General features: G+C 40.2%; 1 protein-coding gene across 1 annotated transcript; it reads right to left on the bottom strand.

Moving 5' to 3' along the window:
* Window positions 1-257: 257 nt before the first annotated feature.
* LOC138756710 (sodium-dependent phosphate transport protein 2B-like) lies at window positions 258-21,171 on the bottom strand. Its single transcript, XM_069923100.1, has 7 exons — window positions 20,850-21,171; window positions 20,602-20,730; window positions 20,186-20,329; window positions 19,914-20,025; window positions 12,977-13,172; window positions 1,516-1,611; window positions 258-386 (listed from the first exon to the last, which is right to left on the bottom strand). The coding sequence occupies exons 1-7, from the start codon at window positions 21,169-21,171 to the stop codon at window positions 258-260; spliced, it is 1,128 nt and encodes a 375-aa protein (XP_069779201.1).
* Window positions 21,172-26,802: the final 5,631 nt, after the last annotated feature.

A 26,802-nucleotide genomic window follows, 5' to 3' on the forward strand; every position in this document is an offset into this window, starting at 1 on the left:
TTCATTTATATTGCATAAAATTAGAAAATAAATCCCAAGGTGATTCACGCAAGAGAAATGAGTTAAAAGTTGACAACAAGCCAAAAATTGATACGGGCTAAAGGAAAAGCTTTGGCAGTTTTTAAAGAGGGCCTTGCAGTAATTGAATCTACTCATATCTAGTCCAGTATTCTGCACTATGCCATTTATATATATTTATATACAATTCTGAAAATTTGCATTTAGTTTCTTAAATACAAAAAAAATGATATTAACATTCACTTACATTTTTGAACATTTATTGTTTCTGATATATTTTTACAAGTCCAAGTGTAATTGCCATCACTCCAGCAAAGTTCAGGTGATGTGCAATTGAGTTCACTGACGACAGTCACATTTTTTTCAACCTATAAGCAAGAAATAACTATTTCAGTAATCAGTAACCTATTTTTCCATTGAAACTTTACACAACTCCATTAGGAATACCAAATTCTACTGAACTATTAATCTTGCAAGGTCTTTCTTTTATATTCTCTCTCTCTCTGAAAAGGATTCTTTTTTTGCCAATTTCCATAATCATAATCCTTTAAGTTCTTTATCATGCTTTTATATATAGCAACAGCATTAATTTTATCTTAGTATTTTACTTAACTTTTCATTCTGGTTATTTTATTTTCATCCCTGTCTTCCTCCACTTAGATTATAAACTGCATTTTTTTTTTCATTAGTTGATTTATTCCTTTTGACACTGGATCACCACATTAAATTATTTTCTCATTTTTATACTATCTGGTCCAATGCCATAATGAACTATCATTCATCGTTATTTATTTTACAAAATATAACAAATGGGCGTGGAAGAGTTGGGGGTGGGAAGGTCACAGGAAGAGCCAGGAACTGCATCACTTTAAAACCAGTCTTCCATAGGTTCTGGAGCAGATCCTCTACAAAATCTAAGATAAAAACTATTTGAACTCAATACTCCGCAACACCATTCTGAGCAGGCAATGTAATTTGAGTGGAACAACATACAGCCACATTAGAAGAAGAGAAAGCAGTGGCAAAGGCATGCAGCAAATAAAAATTAAAATGTCCACTTTTAAAAGAGCTCTTCATTTGAGCAAAAACTTGTGTTTGGATCCAACACTACAACCCAAGTACAATTATTGTTTCTTAAACATTTCTCTACCATGACTGTACTCTGTACTATTAACCTAAATTGAGCAGGAGGCAGCATGGGTTCTGGAAGAATTTAGGTTGCCAAAGGTTCTGTCACCAAAAATAACATCACACCATCAAGCTTCCAAACATTCTTTAACCCCCCCACGCCGTCACCAAATCCTCTTCATCTGGGCAAATTTAGGAGTCAGAAAACCATAGAAAGAGGTTCCACCCAACCCTCTCGCTCCCATTAATTCCACAACTCCAAAAGCAGCTTGTAAATAGCCTTTACAGTCTGCTTCCACCACTCCTTTATTGAAAAATAAATTGTACTAATTTTCATCTTCATGCTTTAATATATCAATCTGAACTTGCCGTTTTAGTTGTGGTCTTGCACCATTGTTCAATAAGGCTTCTGTTTGCTGCATCTGGATTCCCTGTTGCTATATCATTTATCACAGATTTGTCCAGCTGAAATGAAATAATTATTTTATAACTTAGATATATCAAAAATACTCCAATATTGACTTTTGTTTGAAATTAATGTCTATGAAAAAAGTATTCTTGGGACACAAGCAAGGATATTATTTATTGTACTTATATAGACCTTTTGAATCAGGCGGGCTGCTTGCATATCCTCATGTGAAGGCAGTTAAGTGTCATCATTTTTAGTCTAGGACAGGAATCAGATGAGGTAAGGATATTATGTTTTGTTTCCCAATACATGCTATTAAAATTGTTGAGCTTTGACAGAAATTCAACAGTTAATATCAATATCAGCCTTTGATATTACTCGATTTAAAAGAAAACAATTGAATTAAAGTTCTCCTGTGATATTTTTACCTGTGTTCCTATATTCACCACCTTGCATTTAAATATTGTTTTCATGAGAATTCCAATGTCTTTCATAAGACTTTCATCAATAAAATATGACACTGAGCCATTTAAAGATATACCAGGGGCAGAGGCCGAGGTTTGATATTGGTCTTGAAGAATGACTTACAGGAATGTGTGATTTGAAAGGAAAAAACATGGGGCAAAGATTCCAGGACAGTGGTTGGAAAATAAACACAAGCACAGCCACTCTATCCATCTTTTCATTGCAACCTCCGCAAACGTTGCAGTTTTTTTTTCAAAATATGAACGGGGATAAAGGAAGAATAACAAATTTGAAACTTAAAATACCATTCCATTGTGGAGTTTAACTTGCAAGGATTCTGCATAAAATAATGAAATACCAGAAGAAGAATGAAGTATTTGTATCTCTTGGACACAAAATGAAACATGAAAATCTGCAGAAGCTGTGATTGTAGTCAAAACACAGAAGTGCTAGAAGAACTCACAGTCTCACAGCATCCATAGGAGGTAAAGATATATTACCTTGAGGAGGGGCTCATGCTTGAAACGTGGGTAATAAGAAATAGGAGTAGGAGTATTTTATATAAATATTTTATTTATAATTTTCCAAACTTGGACTCAACAAGCTTTCAACAATATCACTGACTACAACTTATCCAAATCCATTCTACAGATTTCTCTGTTGAGTCCAAATTTATAGGTTTGTCATGGCATAGCGGCCTGGGTCCAGGCTGATTCTTTTCCTGACTTTACCCAGCTGAAATGAGAAAGGCAACCCCCTCCTCGCCCCCCAAAACTGAGAAGGAAGCAGGGAAGGCAGAGCAGCAAGGCACAGCAGTTCTCCTTACAACCGTGCTCCTATTAAGTTTAGGCATGGTTGCCAAATCTTTTGGAAAGTGCCATACCTCCCCCTTAAGTTATACATGATTTTCTCCAGGGGAACACACCCTTGCATCTCCTTGCATAATGCTCGAACAAGAGTCGGACTTCCAGGTAACCACTATGCACTTCCTGGCCACCTCCAATGCAATCATTACAAATTGAATTTTAAATTTGGATAGCTTCATTTTAAGTCTTATGTCCATTATATTACACAACAGGAACAACTCCGAGTCCTGTGGGAATTCCTCACCTATAATTTTCCCTAGGACTTCACCTAATTCTGTCCAAAAGGGGCTCACCTTAGTACATGTCCAGGTTGCATGCACAAAGATCCCTGTCTCAATTTCGCATCTAAAGCATTGGTCTGATAATTCTGGTTTAGATCTATTAATCTTTTGCGGCATAAGGTATAGCTGGAGCAAAAAAATTGTATCGTGCCAGCCTATACCGTGCATTGATGATTGCAGTCATGTTGGTCCGAAACAGGTCAGAGCAGCATCGCTCATAGAAAACATAGACATAGAAGATAGGAGCAGGAGTAGGTCATTCCACCCTTCGAGCCTGCTCCACCATTCAACGAGATCATGGCTGATCTTAAAGTTCAGTACCCCGTCCCTGCCTTCTCTCCGTAACCTTTAATACCCTTATACTGAAGAAATATATCTAATTCCCTCTTAAATATATTTAATGAACCTGCCTCTACTGCCCTCTGGGCAATGAATTCCACAGATTCACCACCCTCTGGGTAAAGAAATTCCTCCTCATCTCTGTCCTAAATGGTTTGCCTATTATCCTCAAACCATGGCCCCAGGTTCTGGATTTTCCCATCATTGGAAACATCCCATCTGCATCCATTCTGTCCAGTCCTGCCAGAATTTTATATGTCTCTATGAGATCCCCTCTCAATCTTCTAAACTCCAGCGAGTACAATCCCAATTTGCGCAATCTTTCCTCATAAGTCATTCCTGCCATTCCAGGTATCAGCCTGGTGAATCGCCTCTGCACTCCCTCCATTGCAAGAACATCCTTCCTTAGATAAGGTGACCAAAACTGCACACAATACTCCAGGTGTGGTCTCACCAAGGCCCTGTACAGCTGCAGTAAGGTATCCTTGTTCCTATACTCAAACCCTCTTGATATGAAGGCCAACATACCATTTGCCTTTTTAACCGCCTGCTGTACCTGCATGCTCGCCTTCAGAGACTGGTGTACAAGTACCCCTAGGTCTCTCTGCACTTCCCCATCTCTTAATCTATTGCCATTCAAATAGTAATCTGCCCTCCGGTTTGTATTACCAAAGTGGATAACCTCACATTTATCCACATTGTAGTGCATTTGCCATGTATCTGCCCAATCCCTCGATTTATCCAAATCACACTGGAGCTTCCTGACCCCCTCTTCCTTGCACACAACCCCTCCTAGCTTAGTGTCATCTGCAAATTTGGAGATATTACATCCAATCTCCTCATCCAGATCATTAATGTAAATTGTGAACAGCTGGGGTCCCAGAACAGATCCCTGTGGCACCCCACTGGTCACCGCCTGCCATTCAGAAAATGAGCCATTTATCCCAACTCTCTGTCTTCTACCTGCCAGCCAGTTCTCAATCCACATCAATACTTTTCCCCCAATCCCATGAGCCTTGATTTTGTAAGCCAGTCGTTTATGCGGGACCTTATTGAGGGCCTTTTGGAAGTCCAGGTACACCACATCCACTGGCTCTCCCCCATCTATTTTACCTGTCACCATCTCAAAGAATTCCAATAGATTTGTCAAGCACGATTTACCTTTTGTAAATCCATGTTGACTCTGTCCGATCCCTTCTCTGCTAGTCATATGCTCCGCTATTACATCCTGAATAATGGATTCCATCATTTTGCCCGCTACTGATGTAAGGCTCACCGGCCGATAATTCCCCGCTTTTTCTCTACACCCCTTTTTAAATAGTGGGGTAACATTAGCTACCCTCCAATCCATGGGTACTGATCCTGAGTCTATCGAGTTCTGGAAAATAATTCTTAAAGCATCTGCTATCTGAATGGCCACTTCCTTAAGTACCCTAGGATGTAGATTATCAGGCCCTTGGGATTTATCTGCCTTCAATCCCATCAATTTCCCCAAGACCATGTCCTTAGAGATACTGATTTCTTTCAGTTCCTCCCTTGCATTAGTCTCTATGTTTCCCAACATCCTTGGGAGGTTATTTGTATCCTCTCTTGTAAAAACAGAAGTATCATTATTCCTAGGACCAACTCTCATTTCTGCCTTGATTTATGAAGGCTTCATTTAGGTCCTTCCACGTGCAGGAGGAAAAATATTACTGAAATGAATTTCTGTGTGTCCCCCCTTCGAAGTATGGTATCTATGTCATTGCACTTTGATAAGGGCATGGTTGGGCTTAATTTGTCCTGTAGAAAATATCTTATCTGCAGGTAGCAGTGGAATGTCCTATTTGATAAATTATATTTCTGTCTAAGTTGTTCAAATGACATTAGGTGCCCCTGCTCGTAACATTCCTCTAAAGACCTGACGCCGTTCCAGCGCCAGATGTCCAGGATCTTGTTACCTACCATCAAAGTGTTAATTGATTTGGAGTCAGGGGTGTTTTTGGGGACAGCCCCACGTTTATTCCTAAATTTTGGTTAATGTTATTCCAAATGCGAATAATTTGTTTCAATGTGGGGCTGTCAGATTTTCCAGATAGCAATTTAGCATCCCATGTATAAATGAAATCCTCTGCCACCTTCTCGCCCACCAAGTGCAGACCAATTTGTACCCAGGATGGCACCTCCCCTCTCTCGAAGAGTGAGGAGATGTGTCTTGACTGGGCTGCTCAATAATAACTTTTCAAAGTTTGGCATCCTTAAACTGCCCAGACTTTAATTCCAGGTCAATTTCTCCATAGAGACTCCAGCTACTTTCCCATTCCATAAAAATGTTCTTATCCGTGAAAGCAGGTTCTGGAAAAAAAAACACTGGGGCAATGCTACGAGCAGTGTCTGGAATAGATACTGAAGTCTTGGCAGCACATTCATTTTAATACAGTTGACCCTGCCCACTAGCCTTATGGGCAGGGACATCGACCTGTTCAGGTCCTCCTCGATTTTTCCCAGCAAGGGGGTGCAATTTAACTTGTACAAATTATTTAAATTATTATCTATTCTAACTTCTAGATATTTGATTATATTTAGTGTCCACTTTAAGTAACAGTTCTCTTAGCATTGACTATAGGCCCCTCACGTGAGTGGCATAATTTCGCTCATATCTCAATTGATCTTATACCCATAGTCCTCCAGGGTAGAGCACAGTTGGACAGCTATTTCATTAGGTCTGTCAGATATACCAACACATCATCAGCAAATAGAATATTTTGTGTTCTTCCTGGTCTACTTTGTGCCCTTAATGTATGGATCCTGACTAATGGCTTTGGCCAACAGTATGAATGGAGCTGGAGATAATGGACACCCCTGTCTCCTAGAACTTGTCTGTGGGAAGGCTAAGTAAATTTGTCCGTTAGTCACAACTTTCGCCTTGGGCACGTGATATAGCGCCTGTATCCAATTAACAAAAGTTGACCCTAACCCCAATTTCTCCAGCACTTTAAATTAAAAGTCCCACTCCAGTCTGTCAAATGCATCTCTTCATCCAGGGTCATGGCCAGACTCCTCTCATTTCTAGTTTGTGCCAGGTGTAATACCAATTTTATCTGCTGCCTGTCTTTTGATACAAAGCCTGCTTAATCTTTATTTACTAGCTTTGGCAAATACTTCGCCAACTTATTTTCCAGGGTTTTGGCTATTATCTTATGGTTTGTTTAATAATGATATTGGCCTATAAGAGGATGGCAAAAATGGATCTTAGTCTTTTATTTAGGATTGTTGTAATAATTGCCATTGAAAAAGAATCCAGGAGCGCATGGGCCTTCTATTGCCTGGCTTACTACCTCCATATTAAGAGGCATCAGTAAATCTTTGAATTCCTTACAGAACTCAGATGGAAACCCATTCTCCCCTGGTGACCTGTTAGTTTGTAACTAGTTCAGTGCTTTCTCTATCTCATCTTCTGTGAAGGAACCATCTAAGTCTTCCTGCTCTTCTAAGTCCAAATTTGGCAGCTCTATTTTTGACAAGAACTTGCCAATTTAGTCTGTCCTCCCCACCAATTCTGATTTATATAAACCTTCATAATATTCTTAGAGGGTATCATTAATTTCCTTTGGTTTATAGGAGACCCTGTCTTTCCCATTTTGCACTGCACTGATTATTGTGGCTCGCTCCATCCTCAACTGCCAAGCAAGGACTTTGTGAGCTCTCTCCCCCAATTCAGTATGGCCTTTTCCATTTGTACGTTTGAAGTGTGTTATATTTCAGCTTCATATTTGTAATAGCCCTGTATTGGTCTTCTGAGCCCGATCTTTGGAAGTCCTTTTCCAAATGGGCAATTTCTGGCTCTAATTCATTCACCTCTTTCTCGTATTCTTTCCTTACTGTTCTAGTGTATCTAATTATTTGATCCCTCAAATACGCCTTGAGGGTGCCCCATAGGAGGAATTTATCTGGAGTAGAGGTAGAGTTGGCCTCACAGAACTTAACTATTTGCATTCTTACAAAACTACAAAACTCCAGTTTCCTCAACAGCAATGAATTAAGATGGTATCTATAAATGGTTTACTGTTTGTCTGGCATTTCAACCATTATTACCAAGGGAGAATGATTTGAGAGAAGTCTTGCTGTGTACCTAGCCTCCATGATCCTATCCTCTATATGGGCTGAAGTCAAAAAAATCTATGCTAGAGTAGGAGTCATGCTGCCTTGAGTAAAAGGAATAATCCCTCTCCTTTGGATGCTTCTACCTCCACATATCAATCAAATTCAGCTCTTTCATACCCTCAATGGTTGCTCTTGCTGCCTTTGTTTTTGATATTTTCTTTGTTGACTTATCTAAGACAGGATCCAGACAAAAATTAAAGTCTCCCCCAACTAAAATGTTCTCCCTTCCCTCTGCCAATCTCAGGAAAATATTCTTCATAAATTTTTCATGATTGAAATTGGGAGCATTTACATTTTCTAAGGTGCAGGATATATCTGGCAGTGCACCAATACAAATCTACCTGCTTTATCTGTAGTCACACCCTACACTCTCACTGGAACACTTTTCCCTACCAAGATTGCAACCCCCCTTGAGTTCGAACTGAATGAGGAGGCTATTATCTGGCCCACCCACCTTCTTTTTAACTTTTGATGCTCTTGTACAGTCAGGTAGGTTTCCTAGAGGAAGGCCAAGGCTGCACCCATTTTCTTAATGTGTGTCAAGACCCTTTTTCTCTTAACATATCCATTTAGACCATTAACATTAAAGCTAACACACTATGCTCTTAGCCATCGCCCCTAGGGTAGTCATATAGTAGTCCTTCCGCACTTTCACTACCCCAAATTCCCATTCCAACCCATCAATCATCCTCGGCCAATCGCCTCCGGCTGCCAGGCCTGCCACAAACCCTGGGGGGTAAAAAAACAAGGACTCAAAAATTCAACTAAAGAGAAACAAAAAGGCACATCAATGAAAACTATAATGAAACAATCGGTTAACCCCAAACAAGTCCCCCATCCCGGTCCATATTCCACCCCTCGCCCTCCTTTGGTGACCATTACCCTTAATTTGTCATCATCCCTTTCAATAGGTTGTGCACCCCACACTCATAATCCTCTCCTCCTCTCCCCCCGATCACCCCAGATACCATTTTTTTTCCTTTTTCCCCCTTGTCATTATGTACATTTCCTTTTTTCTTTCCCCCTTCCCTTTCCATAAACCCAACAATAACATGTAATTGTGCCAAAATACTGTAACTATTTACAACAGCTTCTTAGCTTGCCATAGTTTATTCCCCATTTTTACAATTACTTTTCTTTCCCCACCAAGGACCGGTAACTCCTCAGTGAATTGTCAAGCCTTTCCCAGTTCAGATAAAAACTTTCTGTCCCCCCCCCGGCATTAATATCATCAGGGTGGTTGGTACTGCCGCACACATTCATAACCTTTTTGCTTTACCACTTCAAACACTTTCCTTGACTTTAAAAGTGTTGGCCTAATATTAGGGCAAAAAGATACTTTACACCCCACCCCTCCATCTCCATTGGGCTCCCCCTCTTTTTTCGCACTGATTGCTGCCACTCTTAAAATCTTCTCCCTGACTTGGTAACGCAGCAAATTTACCAAGATTGAGCAGGGTCTCTATCCAGGATTTGGTTTTGGAAGGGCGGGGGGGAAATCAGTGGACCCTCTCTACCTCTACTTTTTCACCCAGCACAATCCTGCCCAGTATTTCAGAGATCCAGGTCTGAAAAAAATTAAATGAATTTCTTCCTTCAATATCCTCTTTTAACCCCACTATTGTTATGTTGTTTCTACGGCTAAAGTTTTCCAGGGTATCTGACTTGGTCCAGATGTGCTCCCTCTCTCTCATTAGGACTTCCAATTTCTCCTCTATTTTATTTATTTTGTCTTCATTAGCACTCATTCTGTCCTCAACCTCATTCATTCTCCCCATTAGACCAGAGAGGGCATTTTGTACTTTATCTATCTTTTCTCCCATAGCCTGGGCTCTACATCTCCAATGCCTTAAATAATCTATCTTTCATGAGGCCAATGCCTCCATTACATTCCACAGAGAGGGGTCCAATTTCCCCCCCACCCCCCCCGCCCCCCCACCCCCACTTTGTGTCCCAGGTGAGTCTCTTTCGAGCCTCCTGGCCTCACAGAGTTTTCCCTCGGCTACCATCACCATCACCTTTCTCAACCTCGTCGCTTGACGTGCTGTCCGACCTAATGCCACTGTCCTCTGCTCTCACGGGCCCCAACCTCGCTCTTTAGCTGTACATCCTGGCCCCTTTGCCTTGTGACTGCCATATCACTTAATTCCACATCTATGTAAAAATATATGCAACCTTGTCTTAAATATATTTACTGATGTAATTTTTTAAAATTTAAATTTAGACATACAGCACGGTAAAAGGCTATTATGGCCCATGAGTTTTTGCCATTCAATTTATACCCAATTAACCTACACCCTGGTACGTATTGAACAGTCAGAGGAAGCCAGAGCCTCCAGGGAAAACCCACGCAGACATGAGGAGAATGTACAAACTTCTTACAGACAGCACAGGATTCGAACCATTGTTCCTATTGCTGGCGCTGTAAAGGTGTTGCGCTAATCGCTATGCCAACCGTACCTCCCAATATATCTTTACTTTCTATGGACTCTGTAAGACAGGCTGAGTTCCTCCAGTATTTCTGTCATTTGACCAATTGCATCCATAGTAACAGTCCAATTACTCACTCCATTCCCTCAGTTCTGCAACATATCCTCTTTCATACACCCATCCACCCGTTAAATTCCTTTTGACACTTACTGACACCAAGGAATAAATTACTGTGATAATTTATAAATTAACTTCCCAGAATATTTTTGAGAGGCTGTAAGAAACTGGATCACCCAAGGAAGAGTGCTTAGCCCACTGCTCTACTCATCATTCACCCATGATTGTGTGGCCAGGCACAATTCCAATGCTATCTACAAGTTTGCCAATGACACCACAGTTGTCAGCAGAATCACAAATGGCAATGAGGAAGGGTCCAGGAGGGAGATAGATCAGCTCGTTGAATGGTGTAATGACAACAGCATGCACTCAACATCAGCAAAACCAAGAAAATGATTATGGACTTCATGAGGAAGTCAGGGGTACTCATCAAGGGCTCAGAAGTGGAGTGGGCCAAGAACTTCAAATTTCTGGGTGTCAACATCTCTGAGGATTTGTCCTGGACCCTCTATGTTGATGCAATCACAAAAAAGGCTCGCCAGCAGCTATACTTTGTGAGGTGTCTGAAGAGATTCAGTATGTCACTGAAGACCCTTGTAAACATCTACAGGTTTACTGTGGGGAGCCTTCTGGCTGGTTGCATCACTGTCTGGTATGGAGGTGCCAACTCTTAGGACAAGATAAACTCCAGAGGGTTGTTAAGTCACCCTGAGACATCATAGGCACCAGACTTCACTCCAGCCAGGATATCTACATGAGGTAAAAAAGCAACCTCTATACACAAAGATCCCCCACCACCCAGGCCATGCCGCCTTCACTCTGCTACCATTGGGAAAAAGGTACAGGTACCTAAAGATGAGCACTCAATGGCACAAGGACAGCTTCTTCCCCAGTACCATCAGATTCCTGAATAATCAAGGAACCAAAGATATTTCCTTACTTTTTGTGCACTTTTACTTAAATTTCTTGCATAGTAATGTTGTAAGATGTTTATAATATGAATGTTTATACTTTGATGTTGCCACGATTTCATCACTTGTTCATAACAATAAATCCTGATTCTGAAACCCAGCTGGTTTGGAGGGGGCATGCAAATTCCAAACAGACTGCACCCAAATCCAGGTGGGTGGATCTGTGAGGCAGCAAAATTAGCACCGTGGCACAGAAGTTAGCACTGTTATTTCACACCACTAGAGATCTGGAATTGATCATGACTTTGTCTGTATTTGCTGTACTGCATATGACTGCTTGGATTTCTGCTGGGTGCTTTGGGCTCATGACTGAAAGATGTGCGGGGGGGGGGGGGGGGTTAACTGGCTTAATAATGAATGATTCTTTTTTTACATTTATCTACACTAAAGTATCAAAAAGGAGTCGATGAGTATGTGACAAAGGATAAGTTGCTGAGCTATAGGGAAATAAGTAGAGAGGGAATGGGACTGATAGGACTATTCTTTTGGAAAGTGATATGAACCCAGTGGTTGATTACCTTCACCTGTGTAAAAATAAGAACAAATTCCTGGCTTCCCAGCATGGTATGTAAGATGTGTGATGATGTTCATAATGTGAAGTCGAAGTCAGAGATTATTCAGTCTTCATAAATGTAGAATTATTCTTTGTTTCATTTCCAAATTACATAGTATACAATTTTTTTCACTGAGTAAACAGGACGTTCCATTCCTCCTCAAATAAACAATACAACTTCTCATAAAGCTACCTTTTAATATCATTACATTGCGCAATTCCCACTGGACATATTTGGTCTGCTCATCAGAGCAGATAGTTCAATGAGCACACTGCTCTGTGGGGGATCAAAGAGTTTTTTTTTGTTTTCAACTGATTTCACATTTCTCTTTAGAACCTTTAATGGAAAGTGCAAAGATCATCCAGTTCTGTAAATTCGCCATGTAGACATAGCAATAAAAGATTTTCTTTAAATCTCATCCAAAAATGGGACTGGTATCACCACCCTCTCAACACTACACTGTAAAGTCTGCCTAATAACATGCTCATCAAGTGGCTATATCAGAACTGGAAATTGTGGGCTTTTAAATTTTATCCTATTGACCCTTCCATTCCACTGACCTTTGGAATGATCCTAATTATGTCACTGATCGAAGGAATTATAATTTATTCCTGGTACCAATAACGAATAGCTCTTGTCAACATGCTTGGATTCAACAGGACAACTATTTGATAACGGCTTATTTATCATGACCTATAATAACCAATAAAGATGTTAAGGAGGGAAAACTTTTTTTTTACAATTTGAATGGCTAAAGAATATTTGGCTGTTTTCTTTATCACAATAACAGGTGTCAAGGAGAGCAAAAGCGATGGTATTCTGTTAAATTCTGCCTTTGCTGCTTCCCCGCTGCTCAATTTGGAACAACAATTATGTGTTGGAGCAGCTACACTAAGGTATGATCTAGATATAACAATATTACCCCTAAACTAGGGCTTGCACAGGGAGAGGAGAGAAATTGGAAGTTAGTTAAATAACACGTGAACTTCAGTCCAATCTGATCTTTGGTTCAAGAGTTTGTGTAAATCAGCAGGCATCCAAAATATCCCTCAATATTTCTGGCCAGGATAATAGCTACAGAGCTGAGACCTGACAGCTGCTATCCTACACAAAGTTCCACCACAAAGGCCTGGGAGGGACACAATGCTTTGGCCCCACTGCACTTGCCTGGCACCATGCATGCAAGATTCAGGGAGGAAAGTAAACAATCATTTTGACCAGTGTTTCAATCATGAATCCAATTCAAATCCATTACCTGTATAATAAGCTTCGTAAGTGGATCGGTGATAACTTTTAATAGCTTTGGAGCTTCATCACCACTCTTGATATCAAATGACTTGACAATAACACCAGTGAGATGGTAGAGAAAGCCAGAGACTGCTTCAATTGGCAACAGGATCACCACTGAGAGCCAATTAAAGAAATCGTGTATAGTTGCACCTGCAAAGGCTCTAGGAAGGAAATGAACATGGTTAGCACTTTCATAAACTTTATCATTAATACATGATTGATGGCCAAATTATTACCCTTTATCCACATCTTTCTATGAACCCTGACAAAACAGTCTTTAAATTCAGATAAATTTAAGAGTTGAATTTAATTTTTTTTAATATAGAGTATTTTATTTTGTTTTTTATAGATTCTAAAGTAATTCTAACAACCAATACAATCTTTTTCAACATTCAAGAACTGTACAGAGTCTGTATTTTATTCCCCCCCCCCCCACCGCCCCTGAACATATAACCAATCTGATTATGCATTATACAAATACTAGTGGGGTTCAGAGACCCCAATGAAACCTAATAAAGAACAACCTAGTTAACTAAATTACACAAGTAAATAATAAAAGAAAAAAAACTTTAAAAAAACAATCAAAGGTTTAACTCAAATCCTTTCCCTGCTGGGATAGATTTGTATAATATCCATATTTGTATAATATCCATATTTCACAGGGTGGGGGAGCTAGTCAATCTACATACCCATATATTTCAGATACGGTTGCCATACTTTAACAAATATGTCATGTTTACCCCTTAGATTCTCAGTGATTTTCTTCAAGGGAATGCAATTCTATTGTATAACCATATAACAATTACAGCACGGAAACAGGCCAATTTGGCCTTTCTAGTCCACACTGATCCAAATACCCACCTCTAATCCCACTTACCAGCACTCTGACCATATCCCTCCATCCCCCTCCCATCCATATACTTATCCAACTCTTTCTTAAATGACAAAATTGACCCTGCCTCCACCACCTTTCCCGGAAGCCTATTCCACACAGTAACTGCTCTCTGAGTGAAGAGGTTCCCCCTCATGTTACTACTAAACCTTTGCTCATCAACTCTCAACCCATGACCTCTTGTATCCATCTCTCCTACACTCAATGGGAAAAGCCTTTCCACATCAACTCTATCTATCCCTCTCATTATCTTAAACACCTCTATTAAATCCCCTCTCAGCCTTCTATATTCCAAGGAATAAAGACTTAATTTGCTCTATCTCTCCTTGTATTCCAGATGCTGAAACCCAGGCAACCTTTTTTTAAATCTTCTCTGCACTCTTTCTATCTTGTTAATATCCTTCATATAAATCGGTGACCAGAACTGCACACAGTACTCTAAATTTGGCCTCACCAATGTCTTATACTGTTTCATCATTACTTCCCAACTCCTATATTCTATGCACTGATTTATATAGGCAAGCATACTAAAGGCCTTCTTCACCACCCTATCCACATGCGCTCCTACCTTCAGGGAACAATGCACCATTATTCCTAGATCTTTCTGCTCCACTGCATTCTTGAATCCAACTCTTTCTTAAATGACAAAATTGACCCTGCCTCCACCACCTTTCCCGGAAGCCCATTCCACACATTGCTTTAATTATTCTTTCCAAAATGAAGCACCTCACACACTTATCAGCATTAAACACCATCTGCCATCTTTCTGCCCACTCTTCTAAGCAGTTTAAATCCCTTTGCAATCTTTGAAAACCCTCTTCATCATCCACAATTCCCCCTATTTTAGTATCATCTGCATATTTACTAATCCAATTTACCGCCCCATCCTCCAGATCATTAAATTATATGACAAACAACAATGGTCCCAATACCGAACCCTGAGGTACACCACTGGTCACCAGCCTCCAGCCTGACAAACAATTATCTACTACTACTCTTTGGCACCTTCCTTCAGCCACTGTTGAATCTATTTGACTATCTCCAAATTAATACCCAGGGACTTAGCCTTCCTAACTAACCTCCCATGCAGAACCTTATTGAAGGCCTTACTGAAGTCCATAAAGACAACATCCACTGCTCTACCCTCATCAACATTCCTAGTCACCTCTTCAAAAAATTCAACAAGATTGGTCAAACACAACCTTCCACACACAAATCTGTGTTGAGTGTCCCTGATCAGACCCTGTCCCTCCATATACTTACAGATACTATCTCTAAGAACACTTTCCATCAATTTACCTACCACAGATGTCAAACTTACAGGCCGATAATTGCTAGGCTTGTTCCTCGAACCTTTTTTAAACAAAGGAACCAAATGCGCAACACACCAATTCTCCGGCACTATACCCGTCTCTAATGACATTTGGAAAATCACTGCCAGAGCCTCTGCTATTTGCACACTAACTTCTCTCAAGGTCCTGGGGAAAATCCTGTCAGGACCTGGAGACTTATCCACCTTTATATGCTTCAAAAGCTCCAGTACTACCTCTTTCTTAATCACTATAGTCTCCATATATACCCCCCTTTGCTTCCTTTACCCTGCACAGTTCAATATCTTTCTCCTCAGTAAATAATGAGGAAAATAAATTGTTCAAGACCTCCCCCATCTCTTTTGGCTCCACATACATTTGTCCTTTCTGATTCTCTATTGGACCAATTTTGTCTCTCACTTTCCTTTGCTATTTACATATTTGTAGAAACACTTTGGATTTATTTTCACACTGCTTGCTATAGCCACCTCATACCTTTTAGCTTTTCTGATTTCTTTCTTAAGATTCTTTTTACATTCAATATAGTGCCCAAACATCTCCTTTTTTCCCTGTTTCTTATATTTATTGTAGTACTCCCTCTTTTTTCGAACCAAGTTTTCAATATCCCTTGAGAACCATGGCTCTCTCAAACTTTTGACCTGACCTTTCAACATAACAGGTTTATAAAGATTTTGTACTCTTAAAATCTCTCCTTTAAAAGACCCTCCATTTCTCTATTACATCCTTCCCAGAAAACAAATTGTCCCAATCCACCCCTTGTAATCTCTTCAAACCTAGCTTTTCCCCACTCAAAAGCCTCAACCCTGGGCCCAGACCTATCCTTTTCCATAATTACCTTGAAGCTAATGGTACTATGATCACTGGACCCGAAGTGCTCCCCCACACAATACTTCTGTCACCTGACCCATCTCATCCTGTATTTGCATATTCCATCATGTGGTATTTAATTGAGAGTCGGACTTCCACTTAACTGTTATACACTTCCTGGCTACAGCCAAGGCGACCTTCACAAAATGAATTTGATATTTGGACAGTCTAAAACTTACGTTTCCAATGTCTACCAACACCAGATCTTGTGGAAAATCCTCTTTTGTGATTTTTTTCAGAATGTCCCCTAGGTCCTCCCAGAAGGGTCTCTCCTTTGTTCATAGCCAGGTGGAGTGGACTAGAGTTCCAATCTCCACACCATACCTAGAGCACATTTCCAAAATTTCTGTCTTTAATTAATGTAATTTTTGTGGTGTGAGGTACAGCTGGTGCAAGAAGTTGCATTGCACCAACCTGTATCTGGAGTTAATGATCCCAGTCACACTATCCAGACATAGGTTTTGCCACTACTCTTCATTGATTATTGTGCCCAAGGTCGACTCACACCTCTCCCTTGACCTGCGTAAGCCTGGCTTCAGGTCCTCACTTTGGAATATGTAATACATTCGAGAAATAAATTTATGCATATTCCCTTGTCCAATTAGGATCTCCACATTACTACACCTAGACAGGATAATAGACGGTCCTAATTTTTCTCTTAAAAAATCTTACTTGCAGATAGCAAAAGAATGTTCTATTAGACAAACCATATTTGTTTCTCAACTGCTCAAATGACATGACCTGCAGTTGTTTGTCACAATCCTCAAATCACCTGATCCCTTTCTGGCACCAGGTGTCCAGGATCTTATTACCCAGAGTCAAGGGTATTAACTTGTTCTGGGTCAAAGGCATTTTAGGAGATATCCCCACCTTCCATCCAATACATTGATTTTTTTTTTGCCATATCGGAAGTATATGCTTCAGTATGGGGTCATCTGTTTTCTTTGAAATTAATTTAGTGTCCCATCTTTCCACTTATCGCATGTAGCCCAATACGTGTCCAGGAGGGGGGAGGCATCTCTCCCCCCTCCTATCCCCAAAGAGTGCCTGGGCTGCCCAATAATTCTTTTGAAATTTGGTCATTTTAACCCCCCCCCTCCCCTGCAAATTGTGATCCCATGTCAACTTTTCCATGGAGATTCTAGCCACCTTAACATTCCACAGGAACCTTCTGACACATTCGCTGAGCATCTTAAAGAATCCCTGGGACAATGAAATCGACAATGACTGAGAAAGATATTGGAGTCTTGGCATCATCTTCATTCTGATAAAGTTAAATCTGTCCACTGTCTATCAAGGTCCTCTTCCGGAGCAAAGGGAGATAATTAAGTTTGTATAAGTTACAAAAATCTTTATCTATTTTTACTCCCAAATACTTAATGTCTTCCTGTGGCCATTTGAATTGACTTCCCTGTTGATAGTGTCTATAATCCCCATTCAAAGTCAAAATTTCATTTTTATCCAGATTTACCTTGTACCCCAAGACTTTTCCATAATCCTCTAGTGTGGTCTTCAGCATGGCCAACGACCCACCAGAGTTTGTCAAATACACTAACACATTATCAGCAAAATGGTTGATTTTGTGTTCCACCTGGCTCACCGTGAACTCCTTTATGTCTGGATCCTGCTGAATGGCTTCTGCCAGTGGTTCAATTGCCAGTACAAACAGCACCGGAAACAATGAACAGCCCTGCCTACTGGACCTACTCAATGGAAACACTTATGGACATCTGCCCATTTGTAATAATTTTTTCTTGGGGTTTATAGTATAGTATCTTCATCCACTTAATAAATGTTTGACACAATCCAAATATCTCCAGTACCTTGATAAAAGTCCCACTCCAGTCTGTCAAAGGCCTTCTCCACATCCAGATATGTGGCTGTTCCTGATCTACTCCTGACTGTGTCAGATGCACTATATTAATCAGTCTAGCTATATTGTTTGCTGACTGCCTCCTTTCTACAAATCTAGCTTGATCTGGATTTGTTAAATTCAGCAAATATTTTGCCAACCTGTTAGCTAATGTTTTTGTAATGATTTTATAATCTGTATTTAATAACAAGATGGGTCTATATGAGGAAGGGCTCAATGGATCACTGCCTTTTTTTTAAGGTATCACCGTGATGATTGCAGTTGAGAAAGACTCTGGGAGGGTATGCATCTTTGCCGCCTGACCCAACACCTTCATAAGAAAGGGCATTAGCAGATCTTTAAACTCTATAAGCAGTCCTTGTACCTGCTTTATGTACAAGGACTGCTTAAAGAAATCTCTTGGCGCCTGCCACATTGACCACCGCCAGTGGGCTGATATCACCTCCAACTGTGCATCTTGGCGCCTCACACTTCGGCGGGCAGCAACCTCCTTTGAAGAAGACCGCAAAGCCCACCTCACTGACAAAAGACAAAGGAGGAAAAACCCAACACCCAACCCCAACCAACCAATTTTCCCTTGCAACCGCTGCAACCGTGCCTGCCTGTCCCACATTGGACTTGTCAGTCACCAACGAGCCTGCAGCAGATGTGGACATACCCCTCCATAAATCTTCATCCGCGAAGCCAAGCCAAAGAAGAAAAAGAAAGAAGAAACTTTATAAAATTTGGTGGGGAAACCATCCTCTCCCAGTGATTTGCCAGCTTGCAAAGAGCTTAGGGTCTCTGCAATCTCCTCTTTAGAGAAAGGGGCATTCAGCCTTTCTCGCACTTCCTGATCCAAATTTGGTAAGTCCAATGCAAGCAAGAAATAATCTATTTTAGTGGAATCACCCCTTGATTCTGATTTATATGATTCCTTGTAAAACCTTTCAAATGTATAATTTATTTCTTTTGGCTTATATGAGATGTTGCCTTGCCCTGTCCAAATCAGATTAATTGTTCTCGAAGCCTCTTCCACCCTCACCTGCCAGGACAAGACTTTGTGAGCTCTCCCCCCAACTCATAATATTGCTGTCTAGATCTTAATGTCAACTTTTCAATTATTTTAAAGTACCACCTAATTCATCTTACTGACCTTTTGCCAACTACCTGTAGAAGATGTTTATGAATCTGCTTGCTTTCATCAAATTGCAATGTCAATCTATCTCTTGCCAAGTACCATGTTTACCAGTCCTTCTCAAGTTCAAATTCAAGTTTATTGTCACATTATACAGGTTTAAATGAGAAGGATTCATTTTGTGAGTAGTCCAGCAAGCCATTTCTAACATACATATAGCAATACAACCTATTTACTACAGTGTGTCCTTGACAGTGAACGAAGAATTAGCATATAGCAAGGGCAGCGTGAGATCGCTATTTTGAGATTCATTCAGGAGCCTGGTGGCTCTGGTGATGAAACTACCACGCAAACACTTTTTTAAAATATCGCCAATTAAAATAATTGAGTTTGAAACAACTCCACAAGATCTCTGCCCCCCACCCCCCAATAAAACCCCGTGGATTTCGTTACATGTCGACAAGTTGTTTCATCCTTGGTTTCATTCTGATAAATCTCTTCACTGGTCAGTATTTGGCAACTTGCCCAACTACAGTCCAAAGCACAGGTATATCCCGGGTCTCCCTTCTTTCCTTCCTTCAAAATCTTTCACTTCACACTTTTCTGTATAAATCTCATCTGTGTGGGTCGTGCACTTATATTTATTAGAACGAACAGTACAAAACAAAGCGAGGCGTATACACCTGTAGAAGATGTTTATGAATCTGCTTACTTTCATCCAATTGCAGTGTCAATCTATCTCTTGTTCTCTTGCCAAGTACCATGTTTACCAGTCCTTTCCCGAGCTGCTGTTGGCTCGGGACTTAAACGGGGATAGCTTACCTTCTGAATTCACTTCGATCTCCCGATTGCATTAGGGCCACAATGGTGTTGGTCACCGAGGTACCAATGTTGGTTCCCATGATCACGGGAATGGCTGAACGCACTCCTAACACTGAAAAGAAGTGGAGAAAATAAGAAAAGGGGGTGAGACCGGCAGCAAGAAGGTGTGCATCACTGACACTGCCTCACTCACTCCCCAAATTGGAAGTACTGTATTTTTTAAATTAAAACTCCAGGTTGGTATGATGGATTGGAAAACACCGTGTACTTACAGCCGGAGGACACCATGCTGACTACAATGGAAGACGAGGTGCTGGAGCTTTGAACCAGAACTGTGACCAAGATGCCAATAACCAAGCCGGCCACAGGGTTTGCCAGGACAGCGTTATCCTTGAAAATATCTCCAGCGGCTTTACCTACGGAAGAGAGACAAGAAGGGACCATAAAGCAAAACGAATGCAAGCTGTTTTGATAAAGTTGCTTTCGTTTCCCTTCAAGCACCTTCCAAAATGCATCGAGAGAGAATGGACCAGTCACAACAAATTGCCCAAACTGTTAAGTGAGGAGTTTTAATTCTATCCTACAAAACTGCCTGCTTCGTGCTTTTCTTGACCCATTTTCTCCCTTGTCTTGCTTGATCTGAGAGCTAGACATAAAATGGACAGGCAGAGACCCCCAGGAGTCTCACCTCCAACAAGTTGGAAGGCTGAGCTGAGTATGTCCAGCGAACAGACGAAGAGGTAGAGAAATCCAAAGAGTGAAACGATCTTCAGCGTCGCAATCACCACCTGTAGCACCTTCTTCTGGGTATTCAATTCTGCCAACAAGAATGATTACAATATGGTCAGGGGTCAGTGCTTCAGCCAGGTAACAGGCGAGAAGGCGGATGTGGCAAGACACCAGGGAAGGGGTGGGGGGGGGGGGGGGTGAAAGTACCTGACCACTTGACGCCGGTACTCTCCAGTTGAGGTAATTTCCAGGGATCGTCAGGTTCATTCCCAACCAGGGCGGTGGTGGAATGAGCAGAAAGAAGAGCAGGTCGGTCCCTTGAGGTCTTTTCGTCTCCTACAGGAGCAATCAGTGATGAGAGTGAGATTGGCGCTGCAAGCAGCAAGCAGCGGTGAGGACAAGGGTTGTGGAGTCTGGAGTCAGCTGCTGAAGCCCCGTACTCACCGTTCACCCTCGGTTTGGAATCGTCCCCTTCTTCGGTGGTCCCAGAGCTACTCTGCGAGCCATCCACTTCAGTCCGGGGTGCCATGGTGGTCTGCAAGCAACCGTGTCCAAATGTTTAGTTTGTTTGAAGACTGTGTCTGCACACGAATAAAACTTAAACATTAGCTAGGTTTTTCTTTCAATTTCTGTGATTTCTCTCGCTAATCGGACAGGGTTGGCGAGAAGGTCTCCACTTATTAATCTTGTCTCGCAATCGCTGAATAAATTGATTGGAAAGCTAAGACTATATTTCGTAAGTTATTAAATTCGCCTTTGAAAATGAAGGTAGCTGAATGTCAGAAGGAAATTGAACACGTCCTGCTATGTTAAATAATAAAACATGTCAGTTTAAAAGCAAAATTACTAAACAACCCCGAATTAAGCATCAAAAACCATTTGTCATTGATTAATAATAAATTGGGTGTCAATTCACTCACTGGCCTCTATTGCATAAATCGTTATGAGCTTTACTTCGCACTTGAAACACCGTTTTTATACAGTATTGGAAGGAGTGAAACAAATGACGAGAGATCAGGTGACGTTCGCCCTGAAAAATTACCTTTCTGACCCTTTGTAATCTTTAACCCAACTCACAAACTATGAAATATAGCAACTTATATTGCTTTGGAGATAGCGCCAGATCAGCCTACGCTTAAATATCTTCAACTGTTTAGGTAAGTATAACTTATTAACAAAAATATTAATTTATTCTTAGTTTCACAATCAGATAAATTAGATCTGTTGAAACTTTCATGGGTTACCTGTTTTAATTATAAAGAATTGGAATGCTTGAAAGGCAGAATATTGTGGCACAGAGGAAGAGGATTTGTCAAACAAATCCTGTCCATGACTGCTTTAAAAGGATAATCCTACCCTCATCCTTTGCCCTGTAGCAAGTGCTCATCTGGGTCGTTTTTTTAAAATTCTTGAAGGTTTCTGCCTCCGGTAGACCAACCCTGAGGTGAAAACTCTGATCTGCCCTCTGACCTTTCTTACAATTACATTAAGTCTTTGTTCCCTACTTACTGACCTGTTGAATGGTTTTCCTGAATAGCATGTTACCAAACTTACAAGTGAATATGTTATCTAAAATCTGTAATGAGACAGGTCAAATTAATGATCTTATCAATAGGAATTTCTCCAGAAAGAGTAATCACAGTATGATAGATTTTCTCATGCAAATAGTTGGTGCAGTAGTATGATCTGAAACTGGTGTATCATGCCTAAATATGGGAGACTACAACAGGATGAGGGAGGAGTTGGCCTGACATGGATTGGGAACACACAGGAGAGGGGGGACAGTTGAGGAACAGTGGGGAACCTTTTCACAGTGCTGAAGAAGTATATTCCAGTTAAAAGCAAGGAGTATAAGACATGGGAGAGCTGCCTTGGATAACTAAGGAATTAAAGGAAGGCATCCAATTAAAAACTCATTCATACAAAGTCGCCATGAGTAGTGGGAATCTGAAAGATTATGAAAGCTTTAAAAGGCAACAAAAAAAAACACGATACAAGCAATAAAGAAAGATAAATTATGAAAGTAAACTTGCACAAAATATAAAAAAAACAGACGGTAATTTTTTTTTAGAATTGCCATATATAAAGCAAAAAAGGATGGCCAAAATGAATATAGGTCCCTTGAAAGCTGAGAAGGGGAAATTAATATTGGGTAATGAGGAAATGGCCAAGACCTTGAACAATGATTATTATTATCCATCTTCAAAGTGGAAGACATGCCTAATATGTCACAGTGTTATGTTCAGGATGTGATGGGAGGTATCACTAAAGAGTTAGTGTTGAAGAAAAATGGATCTAAAAATAGATACATTCCCCAATGCTGATGGAATGCATCCCAGGGGTATGGGAAGAAATAATGAAAAATGGTTATGGAAATTCACCAGAATTCTCTGGACTCCAGGTCCCAGCAGATTGGAAGACAGCAAATGTCATACTAGTGTTTTAAAAAGGGTGCAAACAAGTGGCAGTTTACTATGGGGCAGTTAGTTTAATGTCTGTAGCTGAAAAATGCTTAAAGACATCATTAAGGAAGAATCAGCAAGGCATCTGGATAGAATTTGTTCCATTAAGCCAATGCAGCATGGATTCAGGAAGGGCAGGTCATATTTGACAAATTTATTGGATACAGTAGAATATAATGACAGAGTGGATACAGGGGAACAGGTGAGTATTGTATACTTGAATTTCCAAAAGACATTCGGTACATGCCATATAAAAGATAATGATGCATAGAGATGGGGATAACATGGTTGGATGATTGGTTAACCAATAGAAGGCAGGAAGTTGGGATTAAAAATGTATTTCTCCAGTAGGCAATCACCAGTGAGTGGAGTTCCACAAGGGTCAGTGCTAGACATGCAACTATTTGCAATATATATTAACAATTTGGAAGAGGGGACAGAGTGTGGCATATCCAAATTTACTGATGATACTAATTTGAGTTGAAAAGCAAATTGTGCAGAGGATGGGGAGAATCTGCAGAGAGATATAAGAAGGTTACGTTGATGGCAAAGGTCTGACAGACGGAATACAAAGTTGGCAAGTGCAAGGCCACCTAGTTTGGAAGATGAAATAGTAGATAAGAATATTATTTAAATGGTGAAATAGTGTAGCATGCTGCTGTGCAGAAGAGCTTAGGAGTGTTTGTGTATGAATCACAAAAGGTTGGTTTGCAAGCACAACAGGTAATCAAGAAGGCAAATGGAATGTTGCCCTTCATTGCTAGAGTGATTGAATTTAACAGCAAATGGTTGGGCAGTAACTATTCAGGGTAATGATGAGGCCACTCCCCAAGACCTGTGTACAATTCTGGTCTCCTTTCTTGAGAAAGGATATACTGGCTTTGGAGGCAGTGCAGAGGAGGTTCATCAGTTTGATTCAGGAGATGAAAAGGTAGCCTATGAGGAGAAATTGAGTTGCATCAGACTGTATTCACTGGAATTTAGAAGACTGAGGAGCTATTATAGAAACATATACAATTATTAAAGATAGAGACAGGGGAGTTGATTCCATGGGTTGGTGAGACTAGAACTTAGGGAACATAGCCTCAAGATTCAGGAGAATAGATTTAGGATGGAGAAGAGGAGGAACCACATTTCACAGGGAGAAGAGAATCTATGGAATTCTCTGCCCAAGGAAGCAGTGAAACTGATTATTAAATATATTTAAGACAGGTTTAGATAGATTTTTGCATAGTAGAGGAATTAGGGGTTTTAGGGAAAAGGCATGTACAGTAAATGGAGTTGTCCACTGCCAGATCAGCCTTGAACTTATTGAATGACAGACTGGGCTTGATGAGCCAGATAGCCTACTCCTGCTCCTATTTCTTGTTCTTATATACTGAGGAAAATGTATCCTTCTCATTTATCTTGACTTGGCTTCTCACAATGTTAAATAGTCCAATTAAACCATCCTTTAGACATCTTTGTTGCAAAGCAATAATTTCACGGAAAAAAGAAAGTCTGAAGATGCTGTGATTTCCTCCTATTAACATTATGAGACCTGCTAAGTTTCTCCAGCATTTGTGTTTTTAAAGCAATAATTCCAGCCTTTCTTGAACTAGCCCATTTGAAACTTTCCATCCCCAGTAATATTGTTTGTAAACATCATCTTTAGTATCTCCCATATTATTACTGTAATTTGGTAGCCAGAACTGCATGCATTACACAAATAATTTATAGTTCTAGTTTGACTTGCTCTTTTTTATGAGAGTTGCAAGCAAAATAAGTATTCTTTATGCTTTCTTAATCATCTCATCTACCTGCCCTGCCAATTTCAGATACGTAGATTTCAAGTTTGTTTTGGTATGCTGCATTTCTATTCCCTACCATTTATTAAGTTTTAGTTCACAGTCTGGAGTGAGTTCTATTTTCTACTGGTCAAGTCCATTGATATTCCTTGCAATCTGCAACTGCCTTGGCCACTGTCAACCATTCAGCCAATTTTTGTTTAATATGTGACATTTTTAATGCTACCTTTTATGTCCAGATGGTTAACATCTATTACATGCAAAGAGCATTCCAGTCACTAAAACACCCTTTGCTCCAAACCATTAAACCAGTTTGGATCTAAATCATGACCTTTTTCTTGAATCATGTGGACAATATCTTTTCTGAACCTGAGTTTCTTCTGTACCTTCTGCCTGAAGGAAGCAGTAAGAACAGATTGTGACCAGGGTGATGAGGATTCCTTATGATGCTGGCTGCTTTCATCTCCATCCTGTATTCTTCCTCATCATTATACATTATTTGGCCAATAACGGTGAATTTATAAATTGAATTAGAGCTGAACTTGGCTGCACAATTGAGAGAGAAGTGAGAATACTTCAGGAGATTAATCATTCAACCCTGTGTTGATGGTCAACAAAGAGAAGATGATGTTGGAAATCTACACTGATTGACACCTGCTAGTGAGGAATTTGAGGATCCAGTTACGGAGCAATGAACAGAGTCACAGACCCCTTAGTTTGATTATTTTTACTTATACGATAGTGTTAAATGCTGGGTTGTAGTCAATGAACCACCACCTAATGTATGTGTTCTTGTAGACTAGTGATCTAATAAAATGTAGAAGACCAGTGAGATGGAATAAGTTGTTGACCTGCTGTAGCAATAGCTGAATTGGTTGGTCCAGGTCCTGATGTTGGTTATGGAGAACATAACCAACATTTCAAATCACTTCATCACTACAGACACATACCATCATCAATGGCCTTATTTTCTTCTCAGAAAATTCAACCCAGTTAGTCAGCCATGACCTTCCCTTGATTAATCTGTGCTCATATATCTTTTAACGTGTTGGCTCTCGATATTCCTCTTGGCTATCTGCAGCATAAGTTCTTAGCAAAAAGGATCACTTTTTTTGCCTTGTATTCTTTTTGGCATTTGAGATCCCATCTCTTTCCTTGCAGAAACTTGTTGCTCTAAGTGTTCAATATCTTGCTCCAAAATGCCTTACTCATCCTGATTTCTCTTAATTTCACTTATGCTAATTGATCAAATTCAAATTTTCTTTTGGACTTTTGCTTAAATAGAGCCTTGAGTTCACATTCAAGTTCAAGTGCTAGTTTATTGTCATCTGACTCTACATAGACAACCAGACGAAACAGCATTTCTCTGGACCATGGAGCACACAAAATATACAGCACACAACAATCAAATATATATATATATATATATACACACACATATATATATATATATATATATATATATACACACATACATATACATAAAGATACAATTTAACATAAATATATATAAATATTATGGGACAATTTCCTTGGTTATAGAATACTGTTCATCAATCTCACAGCCTGTGGGAAGAAGCTATTTCCCAGCCTGACGCTCCTGATTTTGATGGTCCTGTACCTCCTTCTTTAAGGTAGTGGATCAAAGATACTGTGTGCTGGATGGAAAATGTCTTCAATAATTTTTTGATCCCTATTTAAGCATTTAACATGAAACGTTGCCAATGGAGGAAAGGGACGCCCCATTGATTTTCTTGACCGTTCTGATAATCCACTGTATTGACATCTGGCCTGATGCTTTGCAGGAACTGTACCACACTATGGTGCAGCCAGAAGGTTCTCGCAAATGCTTGTGAAGAACTCTGCACCCATGGCTCCACTGCTCTGTTTCTCATTCAATGTTAGCATAAG

Source organism: Narcine bancroftii, chromosome 3 (assembly GCF_036971445.1).
Source record: "Narcine bancroftii isolate sNarBan1 chromosome 3, sNarBan1.hap1, whole genome shotgun sequence".
Classification (NCBI taxonomy): Eukaryota; Metazoa; Chordata; class Chondrichthyes; order Torpediniformes; family Narcinidae; genus Narcine; species Narcine bancroftii.

Bases quoted from the DNA above. Each gene is read 5' to 3' on its own strand.
- LOC138756710 (XM_069923100.1), bottom strand. From the start codon at position 21,171: ATGGCACCCCGGACTGAAGTGGATGGCTCGCAGAGTAGCTCTGGGACC. The intron at 20,731-20,849 runs GTACTTTCACCC...TCTTGTTGGCAG, and splicing joins TACCGGCGTCAAGTGGTCAG to AATTGAATACCCAGAAGAAG. The intron at 1,612-12,976 runs GTAATGGATTTG...ATTTCATTTCAG, and splicing joins TTACGAAGCTTATTATACAG to CTGGACAAATCTGTGATAAA.